Consider the following 22,695-nt stretch of genomic DNA (forward strand, 5'->3'; position numbering starts at 1 on the left):
AGAAGCACCACCTAGCATGAAGTTATGGGAGCTTAACTGGCTTCTTTGTTTGATCCATTGTCAATACATCCTCAACAGGCAACATGAAATGGAAGGATAGGTATGGCAAGAATTTTGGACTTCAATGGATACTTCCTGTGACTCAAATATGCCTAAAATCAAAGCAGAAACATTAAATGCTGAAATAAGACCAACCACATCTAGTCAGACTCATAGAAAGAAAAAAAAAAAAGTACATATTTTCTTTTAGAAAAGGATTTTAAATTAAATTCTTAAATCTTATTCCACTTTACAAACTGACCTATAACATCCCCCTTGAACTCTCCCTGTGTCCACTTTACCCACAACACACATTCCAACATACACATCCATTAGAGGAATTGATTTCCTGGAAAGACTACTTAGACAAGACCTGAGGTAATCTGTCTAACCTCAGGACTGTATTTTTTAAAGGTTAAGGAACAGACATTCATTTGCTGTCCCCCCACCCCTTACTCACTTAACACCTCTTCTTGCTTTATTCTGCTCCAGGAAAAGAGTGTTTATCACTCTTGCTCCAGGATGAGATCAGACATTTCCATTATACTTTAAAAATACATCTTCATTTATCTACCCATTAATTTATATATATAAATATCAATGACAAAAATTTTTTTTCCACAGCGACTGCTAGAAGTCTGGGAAAAAAGATCACCTGAAGAGCCAAATTTTAATACCTATGAATGTGTGAAAAATATCACACCACGTTTAAAAATAACTCTTTAATCATATGCACATAAGGGGGATAAAGGGTAGCACCAGGCTGACTGGGGAAGGGAGTAAGGTATTCTCCCTTTGTCCCAATGTCTGCTTGGCACAGTTCTGAGATCACACACACAATTGGGGGTGGGTTGGGAAGTAGAATAAGGGAGAGGACTGAAGAGACAAAGGCAAGGGGGGAGAGGAAAGGCTTGCAGTAGTCTCAGTCAGTGGACTCTAACACAGATTCACTCAGCGCAAGGTCCCAGTAGTGTTCAGCCCCATGCTTTTTGAAATGCTCACGAGCCATGTTCTCTGTAGGACACTGTTTGAATTTCATCTCTCCAAAGCTCCGGTCTTTGGCTGTACCCTGGGAAATAGACAAAATATGTAATAAAAATACTGCTATTTCTTATTTAAATCAGATATAATATTCTTTCGTAAGACCTAATCATTTGTATAGCAATGTGCCTAGCTGAACATGATTTTATGATAAAAGCCAATTGTAACCTCTGTGCCCTTGGATATTAGCAGGAGTTCTCATAAATTCATATGCATAAGGGTTTTAGTTTATTGACTGAAGTGAGGATGCGGAATTCTGTGCTCTGGTGCCTGGGTGGAACAGCAAGTCAGGAAGGACTATGGAGGGTGGTATGAGATGAACTTGTCTCCCACCAGGCCTTAAGGACTAAATTTGGGCCTTTAAGGAAAAAGGAGTTAAGAGAGTCAGAGGCTGAAAGAACTCACTTTATAAGACTTAGTGAAACCATGTATACAAACTGGAGGCTTTGGGGCCCAGTGACAAAGAACAATGTGGTGGTAGGGGAGAACTGGGAGGCTACCTGCAGAGAACTACAATAGAAAAAGACACATTACTGGGTGAACAGCATTCTTGCCAAAGGCACCTGCAGCAATGTCAGTCACAAAGTGCTACATCTAGAGGCTTTTAGAGAGCAGACTCCAAAAAGGAGGTTAGAGCAGAATTTGGCTTGTTTCTGAGCCTGAGAGACAATTCCTAGAAACTCTCAGAGATAAATGGAAGAGAATTTGAAAGAGATGAGAGGGCTGGGATATTAAATATGCAGGTGGAGACGTACGAAACAGAGAAAGAGGTATTATGGTTATTATTACCCAATTTGTTATGTATAAATTGTGGAATCTGGGATAACATGGAATACATGAAAAACTATTAATAGCAATTACTTATACAGAATGGTCTTAAGAGATCAGAGGATATGAAGAGTACTTTTTTAGTAAGCGCCCTTCTATATAGTTAGAATTTTTTTTATCTTAATAAGCATTCACTACTGTTGTAATAATGTACTAGTTCTTTTATAATAAAGAACTAGTTGATAGAAAATAGAAGATACACATGAACTCAATCAAAAAGAATAAAACGAAAACATTAATACTGGCTCTCTAGGAAGCTTTCAGGGATGAAAGAATTGGATAACCACAGAAAAAGTTCCATTTGAAGAGTAATTTAGTCACATTTTATGAAGTGCTATTATGTAATTATCTAATTTAGGTCTCAAAAAAAAACATTGACAATACGACAGCCATGGTGGCTCATGCTTGTGGGAGGCTGAGGCAGGAGGATTGCTTGAGGCCAGGAGTTCAAGACCAGCCTAGGCAATAGAGCAAGATCTTGTCTCTACAAAAAACGTGAAAAAATTAGCCAGGCATGGTGGCGTTTGACATTAAGTTTCTGGCCCAGATTGTACAGCCAATAAGCTGCACTGCCTGGTCTCCTAACTTTATATTTTTAAGTCTAATACTTTCTTCACTATATCCAAATAAAAATCCCATAATTCATGGCTGTGAAATATACACTTCCCTAGATGGTACTTACTAAATACTCATCAATACAACTAAAATATAATCAGGAAGAATTTGCTGCAAACTATTTAAAAATGGATTCCAAAAAAAAAAAAACAAAACATGAATTACTCAAGGGATTATTCATTGTTTAGTTTTTTTTTGAGACAGGGTTTCATTGTCACCCGGGCTAGAATGCAGTGGCATCATCACAGCTCACTGCAACCTCAAACTCCAGGGCTCAAGCAATCCTCTTGGCTTAGCCTCCCTAGTAGCTGGGACTCAGGCACGTGCCACTCCACCTAGCTAATTTTTCTGTTTTTGCAGAGACAGAGAGTCTCACTCTTGCTCAGGCCTGGTTTCCATTCCTGGCCTCAACTAATCCTCCCTCCTTCGCTTCCCAGGGTGCTAGGATTACAGCAATGAGCCACCACACCTGGCCCACTGTTCAGTTTTTACCATTCCATTGCTCCACTTGAATAGTATAAACAATCAGGAATTGGCTAAAGTTCTGCTTCATTGTTTTACAAAGGATCACCTACCTCCCAGACTAGTACACATTTGTTGGTTTTCTTCACAGCTTCCTCATCAGATTCCTCATCATCTGGAAAAGACAATATAACTAAATCTTGTTCTAGACTTAGAAGAGAGACCACAGATTTGACTTCTAAACAAACAATATTCAAGTCTACCCAAATTCTCTGAAATATTATCACCCTTTCCCCTGTGTTAGAATCAAATGTTTTCTTTTCTGTTTCTCTTTATTTTCATCAAATTAGACTGGAAGCTCCAAGTAAGCAGGGATATTAATCAATTCAATAAGCATTTACTAAGCACCTACTATGTGTCAAAAGCTGTGTCCGGTACTGGGAATAAGGATATAAAAGATGAGCAGTTAATAATAAAAACTTGTCCTAGGCGCTTTGGTAGCTAGGCTTCAGATGTCAATATTATAGAGTATTCTCAAGGAGCTTTTAGCCTATTGGAAGAGGGCAGATATACCAAATTAAAATATCTTAGAAACGCTTGCAAACCAAAATAAGATATAGGTCAATTATAGCACAAGAGTGTACCTTAAGTATTTCAAGGACAAAAGGTCCAAAGTTAGGTAAAGTTAAGAAAAGTAAGGCTTTGCAGATTTTATTTTTTAATTATTTTTAATTTTTTTAGACAGGGTCTCAGTATGTTGCCTGGGCTGGTCTCAAACTCCTGGGCTCAAGCAATCCTCCTGCCTTAGCCTCCATGGTAGCTGGGATTACAGGCACACACCACCATATTTGCCACTCTGCAAGTTCTAAATGCTAATTCAGGTCTTCAAAGATGGCAAGAATGAACACTGATGGAAGTATGATGGCCAAGAGAATGTCAAATACAGACCATCCCCAATTTAAGATGGTTTGACTTACAACTTTTTGACTTTACAATGGTGTGAAAGCAATACACATTCAGTAGAAACCGTACTTTGAATTTTGATCATTTCCTGGGCCAGTGATATGTGGTAAAATACTCTTACATGAATCGTTCAATACGTTATTATAAAATAGGTTTTGTGTTACATGATTCTGCCCATCTGTAGGCTAATGTAAGCATTCTAAGCACGTTTAACGTAGGCTAGACTAAGCTATGAAGTTCAGTAGGTTAGGTGTATTAGATGCATTTTTGACTTAGGGTATTTACGACTTACGATAGATTTATCAGGACATAACCCCTCTGTAAGTAGAGGAGCAGTTGTATCATACATATAAGATAAAGTTGGGCAAAATAAAAAATATCTTTTCTTTATCAAAGCAGAGAGCTTTTTTGGATGTGAAAAATCTCCTTTTCTGTCCTTAAATCTTTTTTAAAAAACCCTTTTTTTATTAAAGAATAATATAATACAGACCCTGCACATATGAATGCATAGTTTGTTGAATTTTCACAAACTAAATATACTCATGTAACCAGTACCCAAATCCAGGACAGACAAGGAAACCAGCTGGTAGAAGAGCCTTAAATGACAGAGGAATAACTTTAACACTCATGCATATGCTCATGTAATAAATATTGTATGAATGTCTAGCAAGTTCAGTCTGAATGGGTCGTTCTAAAATTCCTGAACACTATCTAGTATTAGCAAGAGTGTCACAGGGAGAGAATAAGATGGATAGATTAATGCACCATCCCCACTTCCCAAAGCTCTCCCACTTAATCCCCTCTAACCCCCATTCACCATCTCCCTTCGTGTTAGATGTCTGTTCATCCCACTTTATCCGATGCAGCATAAGACGCTTAAATTTCTTCTGGGCCTTGGGGCCTGGAAACAGAGAAGAATAATTTTGCCAGAGCTGTGGAAGATTATGGGGTAGAAAGAACCTCTGAGCTCATCTAATGCTCAGACATTAATGTAGTTGAACCAATCCCAGGAACTACATTTTAGGGCCTTCTACTCCTACAAACACAGGAATAGAGGCCCAGAATATTATACCCAGGTATGGCTCTAAAATACTATCCTTTTCTCCCTTCTCCCCACAATGCTAATCACTCTAGACCTAGGGTTGTCGAGGGATAATCTTCCTCAAGTTTTTCAGACTCACCCCCTTCCACTACTACCACGTTGACATCCTTGTGCAGTACCACCACCCCTGTCAGGTATAGTTGCCCAGCATTGGCCTCAATCTTGAACTTCTTGGCTGGGTTGCTCAAATTTCGAACTCTAGAGAAGGGAAAGTTTAGTTATGTCTTCCATTTTAGCATCAGTAGCTGCCTGAATGGAATGGCACATAAACAGATGAATCCAAAACGGTATTCATTCTAAAAACAACGGCCTTTGAAGTAAACAAATATATGAATGCTTAAAAGGTGGAATTGATCAATCTAGAAATATGTCCACTATCTTATATTTCTTCAAAGTCTAGTGCTGTACACTTTACAATAAATGCAGGTTATCAAAATTTACTCCACGAGGAAGAGGTATTTACAAGCTCACTGTTCTTGACAAGTAAAGATCTACAAATTCTTTGCCCTCTATATGCTTATAATGTAAAGTAGTCCCCTATGTATGCATGAAAATTTCCTAGAATACAAGAAAAACTGTTAGTAGCAATTATGTCTAGAGTGGTTATTAAGTGATCAGAGCATAGTAAGGGGACTTTTTCCATAAGCGCCCATCTGTATTGTTAGAAAACTTTTTAAAATCTTAATAAGCATTCACTACTTTTGTAATAATGTACCACTTTTCTAATAAAGAACTAGTTAATAGAAATAAGCACATTTAAAAAATAGAAGATACATATGTACTCAATATAACAGAATAAAATGAAAACATTAAATCAACACAAAGGCAGAAAAATATTTACAATGCATAAAACACATTTTGGAGTGAGAATAAAAGCATTACTGTGATACATCAGGGTAAGGATATAATTACTGAGGAAAGAAATTTATGATGCCTCCTGGAGAAATAGAATGGTATTTTTATACTTCACAGAGGACAAACAATCCTTAGTTCACATCTTGGCCTGAAACAGTGTATTTATTTATTCATTCTTCAGAACTAATACTGGTTAATTAAGAAGACTTCAGATGAAGAACTAGATAACCATAAAAATAAACCTCTAACTCTTACCATTTTAATAGATTTACTAACTCCCGATTCATCCGAGAGTCGTTAAAAGAGTAGGGACTGACTGGTATTGGGTAGGCTTTTAGACTACTGTGATTCTGACTCAAGCACTTAGAAAATGTTTTGGTATTTCTGAGGGGAAGGTTGGCCCAGTATGGTCACCTACCTATATACAGATATGTGTACCCCCTGTGAAATGTCTTCTTTAAGCTTTTTAATTTTCTTGACCTTTCTCTGTTCTGCTGTAAGTTTTCGGGCAGCGTTGGCCTCTTCATGCGCTCTGTCGTGACAGGAAGGACATCCACAAGTGAGAAAGGCATTGAAGATCAGAGGCAGGGCTGAGGGAAAGAGAGAGCAACGGAGGACTCTCCCCTCCCTCCAAATATGGATCCCCCAGAAGAGTTTGGGAAAGGTACTTGCCCTGGGTTTCCACCCAATCCCATGGCACTTACTTCTGTCTTTTTGCCATCTGAGCTCTGACATGGGCTTCTACCTTCGTGGGGTCTTGAACAGCTTCTGTTCCTAATACTCTCATCAAATTAGAAATTCTCACTGCAATGGAAAGAGGATAGCAATCAATCTTCTAAGTCACTTCCCCAGCTGGGATAACCTCTTATCTCCTTTCTACCAATTCATATTATTTACCTATTTCAAATCTCTGCTCAAAACTTACTTCCTCCAATAACTCCTACCTTGAAAATCCCATCCAATTAACTTAGCATTTACAGAAGTTCACACAAGCTAAGAAATGGTACACGTTTATATTATTTGAAAACTTATGAAAAACATGAAACTTTATTTCTTTGGTATTTTCCACTCTGATCAAAGCATCTAGTGAAAGATCCTGTACATGATAGTGTTCACTCAAAATATTACTGAATGAGAAATGATGAGTTTTTTATACTGTATTTTCATTTTAAAAATTAAAACATTAAGAATTCTGTACTTAACAAGTCTATGTAAATATTGCAACTATCTTCATGAATTTCAAGACCAGTACTCATCCAGGAAAATCAGTGTTATATGATCAATAATGCTTAAAAAGAAGCCTTAAATGGCTTCTACAATGAATGTGCTAACCTGTCTTAATAAGATAGTAAAAAATTTAAAGTAAGAAGAAAAGAACTGATGAATGATTCTAAGAAACAGAAAGCACTCAAATATAGAGAGATGTTAAAGGTCCCTAAAATTAGAGATAAACTTGCAACCCTTCTGCAGCAAGAGCCACCAAGACATGTACCTTTGGGTTCTGGAGGAGGCATCAGGCCCAGCCTGACTTTCTCTTGTAGTTCTTTCTGTGCTTCTCTCCTGGTCTGCCTCCGAAGTTTCTTCTGTTCCTTCTTGGTAAGATATACCCCCAGAGTAACTGGTGTGTCATTGTCGACTATCAGGCAGAGAAACAAGTGTACCAAAGCAGTAAGAATATAAAAGGGATTTAGGTGAATAACAGCATCATTAAAAGAAACTTTAGCTTAATTATTGTTAGTTCTTTTTAAGTTGTGATGGGGTAGCATGGTTATTTTTTAAAAGAGCATTGTTATCTTTCTTAAGTAGTGTTCTAAGTTGTTTTTCTTTATTAAACCCCTTCATCAAATGAAATGTGGCAAACATAAAAAAAAAATAGAGCTGCTCTAGGTGCTCTGGGTAAGGATGTGGAGTAGGTGGGAAGTATCTAGAAATCCCAACTCCTGAACCTCAATGTGTGCATAAAATACAATTTGAAAACCACTGGTCTAGATGATAAAATTTATAATTTTAGAGTCACAGGGAATGGGAAAAATCTTCCAGACTCTCAAAGCAGGTTCACTCAATCTTTTCAAACAAAAACCAAAACCTTCACATTTTCCCATTGACTCACACTAATGATGGCTAAGCAGAATATGATTAAGTAAAATTCATTGATTATTTTAACTTATATTATCTCAAGGTCTCAATCTACTTTTCTAAACTTACTAGAGATACAGTGAAGCACATTTACCAATTGGGATATTACCATCTATGTTCATCCCAAGTCTGGTAAAAGTGTTAATATCTTTTATGATCTGCATAACTCTTGAAGAAAGCCTATCAGTTATTATCTCTACAAATGAAGAAATTACCAACGTTCTAAGTGACTTTACCTAAGGCATTCAGCTAGTTAAAAACACAGCCACAACTAAAACTTATCTCTTTTGACTAAGCCAATAGACTTTTGCTACAAAAAGAAAAAAAAAAAAAGGCTTAAGACAAAGAAGATCAAAGATGGGCAGTAGTATATTGGTGGTGTACAACTAGAGTTGGAGTTAGCACTATGGCAAAAATCCAACTTATATTAATAATATATATTTAATATATGTATATTTTATAGATTAGGCCTCAGTGTTCTAGAGCTGCACTATTCAATATGGTAGCCACTAGCCACACGTACTACTTAAATGAAAATTAAAATTGAATGAAATTAAAAATTCAGTTCCTTAGCTGTATTCGTGGAACCCAGTATTCAAGAGCTCAAGAATCATGCAACAGTAGCAGCTACTGTATTGGACAGCACAAGATAGTGACCATGTCCATCACTGCATAAAGTTCTATTGGATGCTGCTGCTCCAGAGCCTTGACTGAGTAATCTATACATTACCTGGAGGATTGAGCTGGGCTGGATGTTCAACAAGATTTGTGATTCCAAAATAATCTTCTCTCTTGGGATTTTCCTCTGTACTAAAATCGCAGGAAGAAGAGAAAATAGGATATGTGGGTAGAGATGATTCCAAGAGGGAGGTATCAGTAACACAATAAAAAAGTCCATTCTCCATAATGGGTTCTAGCACTTTTCAGCATTTATGTATCTATAATATGTAATTAAATTATACATAATTTTCACAATGAGAAAACTGAGTCCCACTAAGGTTGAATGCACTCTCCACACCAGTCATTCTCAATCTTTTTTCTACCCTAACACACTTGATAGATACTGTATTCTCTCACTAGTAACACTATGTTCCTGAGTCAAAAAATGTTAAGGAAAAGCTGACAAAAAATGTTAAAGAAAAGCTTACACAGTCTCCTAAACCATGTATCAGAACGATGGGCCAGGCGTGGTGGCTCATGCCTATAATACTAGCACTCTGGGAGGCAGAGGTGGGAGGATTGCTTGAGCTCAGGAGTTTGAGACCAGCCTGAGCAACAGCAAGACCCCATCTCTATTAAAAACAGAAAAATTAGCTGGGTGTGATGGCGCTTGCCTGTAGTCCCAGCTACTTGGGAGGCTGAGGCAGAAGGATTGCTTAAGTCTAGGAGTTTGAGGTTGCTGTGAGCTATTCTGACACCACTGCACTCTAGCCAGGGTGACAGAACAAGACTGTCTCTAAAGAAAAAAAAAAAGAAAGAAAGAAAAAAGAATGATGGAGCAGATATAGCTAAAGCTCTCCAAATGTGTCTTTGTTTTTTTTTTTTTTTTTTTGAGACAGAATCTCACTGTGTTGCCCAGGCTAGAGTGCCGTGGCGTCAGCCTAGCTCACAGCAACCTCAAACTCCTGAGCTCAAGCGATCTTACTGCCTCAGCCTCCTGAGTAGCTGGGACTACAGGCATGCGTCATCATGCCCAGCTAAGTGTTTATATATATATTTTTTTAGTTGTCCATATAATTTCTTTCTATTTGTCGTAGAGACGGGGTCTCGCTCTTGCTCAAGCTGATCTTGAAATCCTAAGCTCAAACGATCCGCCCGCCTCGGCCTCCCAAAGTGCTAGGATTACAGGCGTGAGCCACTGTGCTCGGCCCAAATGTGTCTTATATGCTTTATTTACCATTATCTCTCCCATCAACTAGTAATCCTTGCTCTATTACAACTGGATGTAATTAAGAAATGTAAACACTTATAATATGCAGCAAAATGATGTAATTAAAGAAAAATATGCTAAAAATTACTTTCTGGGCCTGAGTGAAGTGAAATGGATACACTCTGTTCATATGCAGTTGCCCATGAGGCAGTGGTTCCTTTTGGCTGAGTCTGCTGGAACAGGATTTCTAAAAGACAAATATGTGTGGAAAGCTGTGGTCCAAGGCCATTTTTGCTGGCCGTAAGTGGAGTCTCCAGAACCAAAGAGAGCAAACAGCTCGTCTTAAAATTCAAGGTGTTTATGCTCAAGATGAAACTGAGTTCTATTTGGGCAAGAGATGTGATTATATATACAAAGCAAAGAATAACACAGTGACTCCTGGTGGCAAACTGAACAAAACCAGAGTAATTGGGGGACAGGTAATTCAGGCCCATGGAAACAGTGGCATGGTTTGTGACAAAGCAACCTTACTGCTAAGACCATTAGACACAGAATCCATGTGATGTACCCCTCAACGATTTAAACTAATGAAAAGTAAATAAATAAAAGATTTGTGTTCTTAAAAGTAAAAAGAAAAATATGCTTAAAATAAACAATGCATAACAAAGCAAATAGAAAATTTATAGATTTCCTTTTGTAGATTATTTGTGTCCTGGTTCTCCTACATTAACCCAAAATGCTAAAAATAATCTATACAACATATTGTTTACAAATATGGGCTTGTATATAGTCACCTATTTCCCTTGAATTTTAAAATTTTATTTAATGCACGAGTACATTCTCTCTTATTAAAAACTATAGCCTTATTAAAAGGTCTCAACTAACAAACTCACAGGTCAAAGCCATTGGGGATGATGTAAGAGTCCCACCACTCAACTTCAGGGATATCTCCTTCCTTTAACTCCTTCTTAGGAGCAATGAGGGCGAGTCTAGTTGAAGTATGGATGCCTGTTTTTCGAGCTGCCTGTGAGATCTCTGCCTGCAGCTTCTCCAGTTGCGCCTAAAAACAAGATAAAACAAGACAAGGGAAGTGGCAGAATCCCAAATTTTAAAACACTCCTTTGTTGAACTCTTTCCATCTAATCCAACAAGTTCATAATTTCTGAAAGCTTAGAAAAGAATTGTTCTGCTCTACTTTATTCTTTTTTTGAGATAGAGTCTTGCTTTGTTGCCCGGACTAGAATGAGTGCCGTGGCATCAGCCTAGCTCACAGCAACCTCAAACTCCTGGGCTTAAGCGATCCTACTGCCTCAGCCTCCTGAGTAGCTGGGACTACAGGCATGTGCCACCATGCCCGGCTTTTTTTTTTTTTTTTCTATATATATTTTAGTTGGCCAGATAATTTCTTTCTATTTTTAGTAGAGACGGGGGTCTCACTCTTGCTCAGGCTGGTCTCGAACTCCTCTCATCGAGCAATCCACCCACCTCGGCTTCCCAGAGTGCTAGGATTACAGGCGTGAGCCACCGCACTCGGCCTTAATTTATTCTTTAATTAGTTCATTGATATACATCTCAAACTCATCCTTCTGCCTTCACCTCACAGTATGTGCCTGCAACAAATATGCAGAAATGGAATTCTATGAAAACCTCACTTTGAAAGTCATTAAATACACAATCAATTCAACTCTGCAGGGGTGCAGATTGCAGTAAATTTTAACACCAGGCTAACTTTCCTCAGTAACCCAGAGGGTTTTGAATTTTTCCCCTCCACTGTCAGTTATACGTGGAAAATTTCCAAACTCAATTTATTTTCACCTATGCAGAAAGTAATTAGGAAGGCTGGGCACGGTGGCCCACGCCTGTAATCCTAGCACTCTGGGAGGCTGAGGCGGGAGGACAGCTCGAGGTCAGGAGTTCGAGACCAGCCTGAGCAAGAGCAAGACCCCGTCTCTACTAAAAATAGAAAGAAATGATCTGGACAACTAAAACTATATAGAAAAATTTAGCTGGGCATGGTGGCGCATGCCTGTAGTCCTAGCTACTCAGGACGCTGAGGCAGAAGGATTGTTTGAGCCCAGGAGTTTGAGGTTGCTGTGAGCTAGGCTGACGCCATGGCACTCTAGCCCAGGCAACAGAGTGAGACTCTGTCTCCAAAAAAAAAAAAAAAAAAAAGAAAGTAATTAGGAAGCAAAATCAGCTAAAGATCATATATTACAGAAATAAAGACAGTATTTAAAAAATTATCCATTACCTTTAAATGACCTGCTTATATAATTCCCTAAAACACAGAGAATTAACTGAATTGACAGTATTCCTTTCTGTCAGCTTCCTAACTTCTTCTAAATTCTGGATTATACTCTAGGCCAAGATACCTTGGTCCGTAATCGTTGAGCAATCTTCTCAAATTTGCCCTTGTCATGGAATTTAAACGTGCGTCTCTGTCGTTGGGAAGGGGCAATTGAGACTCGGGGGTCAAAAAAGGTATTGGACTCCATATCTTCTGATGGCTTTTCTTTTAGCTGTTGCTTGAATTGTTCCCTCTTCACAGCACGAATATTGGCCTTAAGAGTAGGCATGCGGTGTGTCAGCTCAATCTCCTTGCCTGTTGCATCTACAGTGCGACCCTGCTCATCTAGGATCAGTGGTGTAGGTTTAGTTTGATCTTTTAACTCCACCTTCCTGAAAAATAGAAAGAAATAAATTCTGTATGGAACATTAAGGCATACAAAAACAAACAAAAAATAAAACAAAACAAAACCCAACAAAGACAACTGGTTCTAGGGATCGTAATCTCATCAACAAATAATGACATCTTGATTAATAACACCAAACTGGATATTTAAATATAAGGTATAACCAAATGAAATGAATTTATAAATTATATTAGTAAGAATCTGTAATCTTTTCTTTATCCTTACATTCTTGAGTCAGTCAGGGGACACCAGACAAATCAGAATGCTAAAATAAAGTCTATCATCATTGCCCAGTTGTACAGAACCCTCAGATCTGGTCTTATTCAATGTAGTTTAATGGATACAGCTCTGAGTTAGAAACCAAGAGATCGGGGCTCTATTCCTAGCTCCAATATTGGATGAATAATCTTAATCTCGGTTATACCAATTACAAAAAGAAGATAATAAACCCTGCAAACAAGGAAGCCAAGAGAATAAATTCAATTGGTATTTATCAATTGTATGTAAGAAATATGAAACTATATAAGAAATGATTTAGGTTCCTTGGAAAAAGAGGATCAATATCAATGGTATTTATTGCTTCTCAAACTTCAGAAACGATGAGATTCTATGACATAGATGCTTACGGGGGAGCAATGCCCATAGCATGGAGATTAGCCAGGCCCACCATGTTGGCATTGCCAATGAGTCCTGGCTTCAGTGCCAACTGGGCTTGGATTCGAGCTTGTAGTTCAGCTGCTTTCCTTGCCTTCTCAATGGCATCATTCATGAAAGTGGCGGCCTGGGAGGGCTGAATAGTGTTGCCAATTGGAAGTCGCTCTGGTTGGGAGGAAGAAGGAGTCTTTGGCTGTGAGATAGAGAGAAAGAAATCAGAAGGATTGAGACAGGCAGACAGATTATCTACCACAGTTTACACCGGGGTAGACCACACTATGGTAGACCGTGGTAGATAATTGTGGAGTGGAACATGTAGTCACCTTCTGGTCTCTCATTTGAGTGGATGGCAAAAAATTCTGTGCTAAAAATTATTCTTTTTGGAATAATCTGAGCACAATACCTGAGGTGTAGGGGGGCTAATGAAGCTCAGTTGTTTTTTCCTCTCCTCAATTTGTCGTGTTGCTGCTTCCATCATCTGTTTGATCTGCTCTCCAGGGGAAAAAAATTTAAAAAACTGTTAATTTCTCCCATACAGGTTCTTAACCTCAAAGAGCTCAGGTCTAGAGACTTAATTTTTTTTTTCTTAGAGGTAGAGTCTTGCTGCAATGCCCTGGCTGGACTCAAATTCATGGACTCAGGAGGTGATCCTCTTGCCTCAGCCTCCTGAGTAGCTGGCAGTACAGGTGTGTGTCGCCTTGCCTAATTGAGACCTAAAATTTTCTGAATGACTCCACCATATTCTACCCGTACCATATGCTAGAAAATTTAGTAAAAATAAGCAAATAAGCCTACACAAGCTTGGAATTTTTCAATCCATCTTCCCAAGGCAGGATTGGCATGTTAAGTAGTAACACAGCTTAGTGATTAAGACTCTGGAATCGGAGAAATCCACATTTGAATCTTAACTCTGCCACTTAATGCCTGTGTTACCTTGGACAAGGTACTTAATCTCCAAACCTCCCAAGTGTCTAAAAGGGGGAAAAACAGTACCTACCTTACAGGTCTATTGTAAACATTTAAATAATACATGCAAACCTAATGGAACTTGCATAAATGATTATACCTTTTTTTTAAAAAAATCATGCCATTACTCCCTGAATTCCTAGTCTCAGTAATCAGAAATGACAGTGCAAAGACCTGCTTCCTAGTCTCTAAAAACCCTTTCTGTCCTAAAGCAGCTCAGAATAATAAGCTTATATTATTTGATATGGTAAAATGACTCCTTTCGCATTTTCCAAAAGAGACCTGCTCCTAAGTTGCTTCAAGATCAAGATATTTCAAAAAAATAAATCTTTAAAATTCTCTTTAAGTAGGTGATCTATTTATACAGTTTGAAATGCAAAAATTTAAAAAAGGTATATTATGAATTCTTCCATTCCCATTCTCCATAAAAAACATAACCATCAGTTTCTTTCCTTCCAGAAATATCATATACATGCAAATCCATCCATACTTGTGTGTGTGTGTATATGTGTGTGTGTGTGTGTGTGTGTGTGTGTGTATATATATATATATATATATATATATATATAAAATATATTTTTTCTATTCCCCTCCAAAATTTTAAATGGTACAAGAAAATATTTACTGCTATGTGGTATCAAAATTGTTTAATAAGCCAGGCGTGGTGGCTCACGCCTATAATCCTAGCACCATGGGAGGCCAAGGCGGGAGGATTGCTCAAGGTCAGGAGCTCTAGACCAGCCTGAGCAAGAGCGAGACCCCGTCTCTACTAAGAATAGAAAGAAATTACCTGAACAACTAAAAATATATATAAAAATTAGCCAGGCATGGTGGTGCATGCCTGTAGTCCCAGCTACTCAGGAGGCTGAGGCAGATTGCTTAAGCCCAGCAGTTTGAGGTTGCTGTGAGCTAGGCTGATGCCAAGGCACTCTAGCCGGGGTAATAGAGCGAAACTCTGTCTCAAAAGCAAAACAAACAAAAACGATAACAACAAAAAAATTGTTTAACAGTGCCCACTTAAAAAACACAGATACTTTGTTTATAAAAATACAAAGTCAACTTGAAATTACTTATAAGTGGATTATATGTTCTTTACATTATATTTGGAAATAATTCTCCTCTGCCATCAAGAGGAGTTCTGATAATTTCATTTACTTTTCTTAATGACCCAATAAGGTAGATAACCAATAAGGTTATAATGTATATAACACACTTTGCCACACAGTAAGTCCTCAGTAAATGCAATTTTATTCCTTAACTGGAAGACTCCTGGTTAAACCAAAGAGTGCTAAAACATAAAGCAGAAAATAAAACTTCCCCAAATGCTAAACACTAATTCAAATCAAGATCACAATAAATATGGACCCATGCTCCCTTTGCTTCTTCAACTCACAAAATCACTTTGCTCTCAGTCCCTAGGTACTAACCTGGAGCTTAGTCAGCATGCCTGGGCTCTCTGAGGGAGGCCCAGGGATCACCTCTGGCTCTTCTTCCACCTCCTCGAAACGGGGTATTCGTCGCTTCTTTACTCCTGATGATTCCTTGGAGATCTCAGAGTCATCACCAAACACCTCCTAAGGGAACCCAAGATGAAAGAAGAGTTGTATCCTTCACCATGGGGAGAAGGGAAGAATCATCCTAGCCCCTACCAGCATTTCGTGGTTTTTCCCAGGGGAATATGACACAACCTTGCAAATAGCTACTTGCCAGAAGCAGGGTCTTCTAGACTCTCCATCAAGTGGACCATCTCACCCAACTTCAACATTCTCCTACGTCAGTCAAGCAAATTTCATCCCCGTTCTTATACATGTTCCCATCTCAAGGTCTTTGCAAATGATACTGCCCACTTTGTAATGATCTCCCTCAACTTTTCTATAACCCTTATTCCAACTCCTGCCTAAAACTCACCTCCTCCAGGAAGTTTTCCTCATTATAACCTAATCCCACTCTGATCAAACTTTTGTTTCACATCCTCTTAGCATGTAAGAGCTTGGTTCACATTAGGTTAAATTACATTGCTGATATTCTGTATGCCAAGTGTTAGGTATCTCAATGTTAGTACGTTCTCCCAACTAGAGTCTAAGCTCTTCCAGGACAGGGGCTTTTTCTTTCTTCTTCAGTATTCCCCAATACTTTGTTCTCATCAAACAATGGGAACTCAAATATGTTGACTAATTTGCAAGGTGAATTTAACAGGACCAAGAGTGGCCAACTGGAAGGGACAATGGGAAAAAGCAAATGTACACACCGGTGGTAGGCTTTGGGTGACATCCCCTCTTCACTAGGAGGGCTCGTGTTTTGCAAGGACATATCCTCGGCCAGGGGTGAGCGCTTCCTGGAACTCCTACAGTTCAAGAAAAAGGACTCTCCCATAATATATTGTGTGGGGTGGGGATCTGAATGGACCAAAAATGGGACCCGTATCCCAAGGCTATCTAGACACCTCCTTCAAGAAACCATTTTTATCAATCCCACCCAATGTAGTCAGTGCATTCATAGCATGCCCTCAAGACTTACACAGTAGAATGCCCTATCACGATACAATCTTCACTGTACACATTTGTGTATACTATGGGTCAATCATTCCCCCTTAAATATAATACAATTCAACATAAGTCTGAAATTTTACAGTCAACCCTAAAATTTACTTGAAACTCCTACTCACATTATATAATTTTTGACTGTATTTCGATGTACCTGCCTCTCTTAAATTGCAAATTCTTTTGAAGCAAGGACTATCTCTCATTCCTCCAATCACCCTACAATGTGCTAAACACAAAGGGCACATGAAGCTCCATTTTTCTTAGATCCATCATGTGGCCAGGGGACCAAGAAGACATTTCTCATCCACTCTTAGTGCCTCAGGAAAAGCAACGGGGTAGCCAAAGTATCAAAAGCACTTTGGAAGGTTTGATGGAAGTCACAGAAATATTTTTTTTTTTTTTAAAGACAGAGATAGAGGGAAATGAGATACAGAGATAGGTTACTTGATGCTGCTAATATTGAAAGAGGCCATGCTCAATCAGCAACTCCAGAATGAAAAGTGCAGTAGTTAAGGGAACACTGACAGCCCCTTTAACTATTCTATTCAAGGGGCCAAATGACCAGAAATATGCTATATTACAAATGGTAGGCTCTCAAGAATATGATAAATAGTTGATTTTTGGTATCTTATCAACAAGTGCATTGCAGAGAAACCTCTATGAAGGAGCAACAATGAGGTCTACAGCTCAAGTAGCAGTGGTGTCACATTCTGAAGCAACTTATTAGGACTCAAATAAATCAAAGTATAAAATCTTAGGGCAATCAGTTTATAGATAGTAGTAAGGGGAGACAAAAGGAAATACAGGGAAACAGAAGAACCAAAACTCCTAACTGTATATGAAAAAAAGACAAAGCTACAAAATTATTTTTTTTGGAATATTTCAGCCCATGAATTTTGGTAGTTCATCATCATAAGATGGTGATAATACAAATTCACCTCCTCTACTTTGATGCCTAGGTACCTCTCTTGAACATTTGGTATTCTAATAGTGGATATCAAAGTGTGAGCCAGGTAAGCTCAGCAACTTTGTTACCATTCAAAACACTCCCGAGCTCATTAGATAGTAAACTGTAACCTACCTTTAGCTCTCGTTTTCTGCTCCTATCACTGCTAGACTTGGAATGCCTAGAGCTCCGGCCTTCCTCCACAGCCTCAAATAGTTTGTCCACAAATCGGAGAGTAGAATCATCAAGAAAAGGTTTCAGATGGTCTAACAGGACAAAAGAGATGATAGGAGTGAAAAGGTAAGAGGATGTATTCTAGTACTAGGCATGCTAACAGATACCAACACTGGAATTTTATTCCCAGGAGAGAGGGAAACGGTTTTTAAAGTTCTTTGTAGGATTCCCATATCTCTTACATTGAATGACCCTGCCCTGTGAGGAAAAAATACACCTATAATTTCTTGGAGTAGGAATTAGCATAGCCAGAGCAACATGTTTAGGTTGAGCATCAAGTTCAGGATGGAGAATCACCCTAATCTTTCCTAAATAGCAAGTTGTAGGGGACTACCATTAACAAAATCTACCTTCCTCAAGCTTTTTCACGTCTTTCATAATGACGTCTACATGTTGAAATGTCGATCTGAATCTGAATATACCTATCTGACTTTAGCATATATCCTTAATAAATTTTTTTTTTTTACAGCCAGTCAAATTTATGAAGTAAATCTAACTTAGGTGACTCAGTATGGTGTCCAAACAGAGTCAGCCTGAGATTCAAAATATGCCACAAATAATATAAAAAATAAGCAGTAAGAGAAAAAGCCAAACTAGTTATTTAGGCTATTTTGATTATAATGCAAGAGAAAATAAAATGTAGCCTGACCTATTTTTAGATGCTCCCAACAGAGAATTTTGGGGATGTTCAAAGTAGTGTTTGGGGACATTCTATATGTAAGTCAAAAGATTCAGAAAGGTACATACCGGCTGCCTTCTTCTTGTCCATGCCCTTCCCTACACAGTTCAATGCTGCTGTGACCACTGTGGGCTCTGAGAAACCCAGCACCCTCTTCACTGTCTTCTCTATCCATGGTTTCAGCTCATCCAGCTCCCTCTTAGACAGTGCCATTTTTCAGGAAAAGGAGAAAAATAGGTCAAATGGGACTCAATATTGCACCTAAAAAGAAACCGGATAAGAGTTAAGTTAGAGAACAGGAAAAGACCAAAATAGCCAGGTATGGTGGCACATACCTATAATGTGGCTGAGGCAGGAGGATCATTTGAGCCTATGAGTTTGATACCAGCCTGGGCAACACAGTGAGATCCCATCTCAAAAAACCCCTCCAAGGCCGGGCGCGGTGGCTCACGCCTGTAATCCTAGCACTCTGGGAGGCCGAGGCGGGTGGATCGCTCAAGGTCAGGAGTTCGAGACCAGCCTGAGCAATGAGCGAGACCTCGTCTCTACTAAAAATAGAAAGAAATTATCTGGCCAACTAAAATATATATAGAAAAAAAAATTAGTCGGGCATGGTGGCGCATGCCTGTAGTCCCAGCTACTCGGGAGGCTGAGGCAGTAGGATTGCTTAAGCCCAGGCGTTTGAGGTTGCTGTGAGCTAGGCTGACGCCACGGCACTCACTCTAGCCTGGGCAACAAAGCTACACTCTGTCTCAAAAAAAAAAAAAAAAAAAAAAACAAACAAACCCCCTCCAGACTAAAGTATTCCAGGGCAATGGTTGAGTACATCAGGAATGCCTTCCCCACTCCTATTCTCAATCCCTAGGCAAGTTCCTCCAGATCATTTGAGGGCAAATACTTTCCCTAAGAACCAAACTTCAAAGCAGAAAAAAAAAAAGATTTCATTTGATTTTAAATCCTAGCTCAGTAAGTATCAGTGGATGAATGAAATCTGTGGAATAAACAAACTCTGGGAATAACCTAGTCTGAGAAATGAGTTCTAGCTTCTTTTCTTGATCATGTCACATTAACAAGGATTGCAAACATAATAAAACAAGACTAAAAAAACCCATCCAGAGGTCAGCTGTTCTATTCCTCCTGTTTCCAGGCAGATGTTCTCTAACCTGACCTCCAGGCTTCCCTTCTTTTAAGGAATGCAAATAAAAAAGAGTTTATCAAGGTCAATCATCTTGTATTAAATCTCATAATCTTTAAGAATGTTCTGTCACAATTCTCTGTAGTCATATTGATCCTAGTGGGAATTCTGCACACAGAAAATTCTCTCTCTCTTTTTTTTTTTTTGAAACAGAGTCTCACTCTATTGCCCGGACTAGAGTGTCGTGGCGTCAGCCTAGCTCACAGCAACCTCAAACTCTTGGGCTCAAGCAATCCTATTGCCTCAGCCTCCCGAGTAGCTGGGACTACAGGCATGCACCACCATGCCCGGCTAATATTTTCTATATATTTTCAGTTGTCTGGTTAATTTTAGTAGAGACGTGGTCTCGCTCTTGCTCAGGCTAGTCTCAAACTCCTGACCTCGAGCGATCCTCCCGCCTCGGCCTCCCAGAGTGCTAGGATTATAGGTGTGAGCCACCGTGCCCAGCCCCCAGAAAATTCTCTATCATGTTCTACAGGGTCTCTGTCAGCAGACTTGATGATCCTTCAGCTCAGAAAAGAATACCCTCATTTTGGATGTTCTGTCTCTTTTCACCTCTATCCTTCTACATTTTAGCTCAGCAGAGAAAACACAATCATAAAGGACTATCCACAACAAAACTTTATTATTTACTGTAAGGTAGTATGAAATTTCAACATTATTTGTGTTTACATTTTGATCTCTTCCCTAAATCTTAAAACCCCTCATAAACATAAAGAAAATTTTATTTCTGAGATTCTCCATAGTGCACCTAGAAGGCAGTCAATAAACTGCACTAACCTCAACTTCCAAGCTAACCTATTCCCAGCGGTGCCACTCATCAGAGCATAACCTGAGAATCAATCTTTCAAGATGTATTATGGCAGGCCGGGCGTGATGGCTCACGCCTGTAATCCTAGCACTCTGGAAGGCCGAGGTGGAAGGATCGCTCAAGGTCAGGAGTTCGAGACCAGCCTGAGCAAGAGCGAGACCCCGTCTCTACTAAAAATAGAAAGAAATGATCTGGACAGCTAAAGATACATAGAAAAAAATTAGCCGGGCATGGTGGCACATGCCTGTAGTCCCAGCTACTTGGGAGGCTGAGGCAGTAGGATTGCTTGAGCCCAGGAGTTTGAGGTTGCTGTGAGCTAGGCTGATGCCATGGCACTCTAGCCTGGGCAACAGAGCGAGACTCTGTCTCAAAAAAAAAAAAAAAAAAAAAAAAGTATTAAGGCATCTTTTCTCCTAAGAGATACAGTCTGATTAACTTCTACATTCTTGGCAAGTATACCCTCTATAAGTCTTGCTGCCAAATAGTGGATTTAATTTTGGCATCCAAATGAAGCTAGTAGATTAAAGTCATGAAACTAATATTGAAAGATTTTGTGCCTTGGTGACAAGTTATGTGGATTAATTCTATGGTGGCTCTATTATCCCATGATGAGATAGCAGTATAGCCTATCAATTTCTACATATTAAACATGCATTGTTTGAAAGAAGCAGAACCAGCACCACATAAAGTGAAGAAAAGAGCTCACACTGAACATTTGGGACACTGAGCCTCACCATTACAAGCCTTTGGGCGAGTTAACTAATTCCTCTGAGCCTCAGTTTACTCACCTTACAAAATGAGTACAACCACCATATCTACACCATACTTAATTCGTTCAATAAATATTTACTGAGTAACTACTAAGTGTCAAGCAGTATACCGGGTGCCATGAACAAAACTGATAAGAATCCTTGCCTTAATGGGTCTCACATTCTACTAGAATTGATTCATAGGCTAGAAAGTGTAAGCAATTTGAAAACTCAAGGTAATAAATGAGGTACCATTATTACCAAATGAAATGTGTGCCCAAACACTATACTAATAAATGTATTCAAGTTCAACCCAATCCTCCAAAAGATAATGTACAAATTAAACAGGCAATGGGCAAAAAAAGTTTCAAACAGTAGCTAGCTTTGACACTAATCAAATGTTTAACAATAACTGCGTGGCTGGGGGGTGGGGAGTTGGGCTGCAGAAGGAGATTAAGGTAGAATGATCTCTGAATGAGCGGGCAGCAGAATCCAATCTTCTGAATTCCTTACTCCATGCTCCTCTTTGGTACAACCTGAGTTTCCCCTAAACCCATCTTCCATTTTTACTCTCTCCGTCTCTCCAACTGGCCGCTCACCCCACCTTGTTCTACCCAAACTCCTCAGCTCAGAGCTGGTCTACCCACCCTGTCCCGTTCCCGCCCCCGCCCTTTCCTCTCAACAATTTCATTCCAACCGCTTCTCCCGCAAAACCATGTACTTCTCTCGGCCTCCTTCCCGCTGAACCCTCCCGCCTCGGCCCTCTGCTTGGACTGAGCTTCGGCCACAGATGCGCTAACAGCAAATACCATCTCTGGGCCCGGGGCCATTACTCACCTCACAAACTTCAGCCCCTGAGACGGAGCCCGAACGTTACACCGGAACCGGAAACCTTCTGACCGCCCTACGGCCTGCCGTCGTTACCGCCACGGCCGCCGCCACGGCGCGGTCCCCCAACACGTGACCAGGGAGGGCTGGGCTGCTAATTCGCGCAGCCGTATTTGCCACTTTCCCGGCGGTGGAGCGCAGGCGTGGCAGAACCCGAAAGTTTCCCCAGGCAAGTATCCGGCCTTAGGTTTCCCTAGCCAGACCTATTAACTGCCATGTTAATTTCTTTAATTTTTCCCGAAGCGGAAATTGGGCTGTATGCAGTGTTCCTTGTGTCAAGCAAAAGTGCGCCAAAGTTATGCCAGAACTAAAAACAGGGCTTCTGCGTTCGAGTTCAAACCCAGCCTTTCTTAGTAGAAAGTAAACCCTCTGAGTCGTGATTACTAGCACCTCTTCTTAACCTTTTCTCCGTAATTTAACAGTGGT

General features: G+C 39.5%; 1 protein-coding gene and 1 pseudogene across 4 annotated transcripts; one reads left to right on the forward strand and one right to left on the reverse strand.

Moving 5' to 3' along the window:
• Positions 1–713: 713 nt before the first annotated feature.
• PRPF3 (pre-mRNA processing factor 3) lies at positions 714–22,343 on the reverse strand. Of its 4 annotated transcripts, XM_069480684.1 has the most exons (17): positions 22,219–22,343; positions 18,695–18,887; positions 17,849–17,979; positions 16,473–16,568; positions 15,652–15,798; positions 13,662–13,745; positions 13,231–13,451; positions 12,284–12,590; positions 10,805–10,971; positions 8,772–8,851; positions 7,398–7,541; positions 6,610–6,709; positions 6,324–6,437; positions 5,130–5,248; positions 4,766–4,849; positions 3,099–3,160; positions 714–1,108 (listed from the first exon to the last, which is right to left on the reverse strand). In XM_069480684.1, the coding sequence occupies exons 5-17, from the start codon at positions 15,667–15,669 to the stop codon at positions 962–964; spliced, it is 1,647 nt and encodes a 548-aa protein (XP_069336785.1). In that variant the 5' UTR covers positions 15,670–15,798; positions 16,473–16,568; positions 17,849–17,979; positions 18,695–18,887; positions 22,219–22,343; the 3' UTR covers positions 714–961. The 4 variants fall into 4 exon arrangements, 3 of the variants coding, with proteins under 3 accessions (XP_069336785.1, XP_069336783.1, XP_069336784.1); XR_011234584.1 differs by lacking the exon at positions 16,473–16,568 and having other exon boundaries at positions 4,756–4,849; XM_069480682.1 differs by lacking the exon at positions 16,473–16,568 and having other exon boundaries at positions 22,219–22,278.
• On the forward strand, positions 10,172–10,494 carry LOC138390031 (large ribosomal subunit protein eL33 pseudogene; annotated as a pseudogene).
• Positions 22,344–22,695: the final 352 nt, after the last annotated feature.

Source organism: Eulemur rufifrons, chromosome 8 (assembly GCF_041146395.1).
Source record: "Eulemur rufifrons isolate Redbay chromosome 8, OSU_ERuf_1, whole genome shotgun sequence".
Lineage (NCBI taxonomy): Eukaryota > Metazoa > Chordata > Mammalia > Primates > Lemuridae > Eulemur > Eulemur rufifrons.